Source organism: Scardinius erythrophthalmus (genome assembly GCF_964197995.2).
Source record: "Scardinius erythrophthalmus genome assembly, chromosome: 12".
Classification (NCBI taxonomy): Eukaryota; Metazoa; Chordata; class Actinopteri; order Cypriniformes; family Leuciscidae; genus Scardinius; species Scardinius erythrophthalmus.
In genome coordinates, this window is record NC_138232.1 from 1181644 (window position 1) to 1183148 (window position 1505).

Here is a 1505-nt window from a genome sequence, read left to right on the forward strand (position 1 = left end):
ACCCCTTCAGGTGTGTGTGTGTGTGTGTGTGTGTGTGTGTGTGTGTGTGTGTTATCTCAGAATAAACCCCTTCATGCTGATGAAGACCTGATCCTCATCACCCTGTCGGGTTTATTCAGAGATAACAGCCGGCTGGATGTACATTATCACTTACTTAAACTCTGGATTTTCAACCACAAGGGGACTTTAAGAATCTTTAGATATTTGTGCTGAAAAAAAAGACAAAAGTACAGAGGAAGAACTCCTTCTGACATACATAAGCAGGATCAGTAGAAAAACACCACGTTCCCTGTTCGTCTAACAGTCGACCGACAAAAACAGACGAAAGGAATAAATCAGTATTAAAGGGATTGTTCACCCAAAAATTTAAATTACCCCATTATTTACTCACCCTCAAGTCCTATGATGGATAGATGCACTTTTATGATGGATAGATGCACTTTTATGATGGATAGATGCACTTTTATGATGGACAGATGCACTTTTATGATGGATAGATGCACTTTTATGATGATAGATGCACTTTATGATGGATAGATGCACTTTTATCATGAATAGATGCACTTTTATGATGGATAGATGCACTTTTATCATGAATAGATGCACTTTTATGATGGATAGATGCACTTTTATCATGAATAGATGCACTTTTATGATGGATAGATGCACTTTTCTCATGAATAGATGAACTTTTATCATGAATAGATGCACTTTTATCATGAATAGATGCACTTTTATCATGAATAGATGCACTTTTATCATGAATAGATGCACTTTTATGATGGATAGATGCACTTTTATGGACTTCAAAACAGAAACGGCCATTCACTGCCATTATAAAGCTTGGAAGAGCCAAGACATTTTTTAATATAACTCTGACTGTATTCGTCTGAAAGAAGAATGTCATATACACCTAGGATGATTTGAGGGAGAGTAAATCATGGGCTAATTTTCATTTTTTGGGTGAACTATCCCTTTAAGAGCTGAACGGATTAGGGTTGTTCTTTCTATATACAAAGAAAACTTAGATCGAAAAAATCAACGGAAAACACGTCCGCTTCATCCGAGATACGGATGTTCGCTCTGAAAGTTGTAGTCCGGACAGACCTTCTGCACCAGCTTGTAATCGATGCTGAAGAAGGAGATGAAGATGCAGATGACTTTGAAGGGTTTTGCGCAGAGCCAGGACGACTGCGACTGCGTGTTCTCGGTGAAGCAGGTTTGCGACGGGTCGTACAGGCAGGGCTTCGGCTTCTTGGAGCGATCCGTTTTTTCGTACTCGACTCGGCAATTGAAGGTTTTGATGTCTTTGGGGTCGATTGTGGATTGCTGAGGCGGGTGGAACTGGATCTCAGGATGAATCGGGCTTTGCTGTTGGAGAACCTCGAACTCGACCACTTTCGATGGTGGGACGATGCTGACCGACACGTTCCCGAGGCTCGAGGAGTTGTGGCGAAAGTAGACGGTGAACGTCCCGTTGACGTGATCCACGATTTTCCCGGTCA

At 41.3% G+C, this 1505-nt stretch overlaps 1 protein-coding gene across 1 annotated transcript in view; it reads right to left on the bottom strand.

Moving 5' to 3' along the window:
• Positions 1–1059: 1059 nt before the first annotated feature.
• Positions 1060–1505, bottom strand: part of nxph4 (neurexophilin 4) — a gene marked incomplete at its 3' end in the record, with an annotated part of 43802 nt that continues 43356 nt past the window's right edge. The window contains exon 2 of the mRNA XM_081381593.1: positions 1060–1505. This exon is cut by the window's right edge and continues 346 nt beyond it. Within this exon, the coding sequence (XP_081237719.1) occupies positions 1060–1505 (446 nt within the window).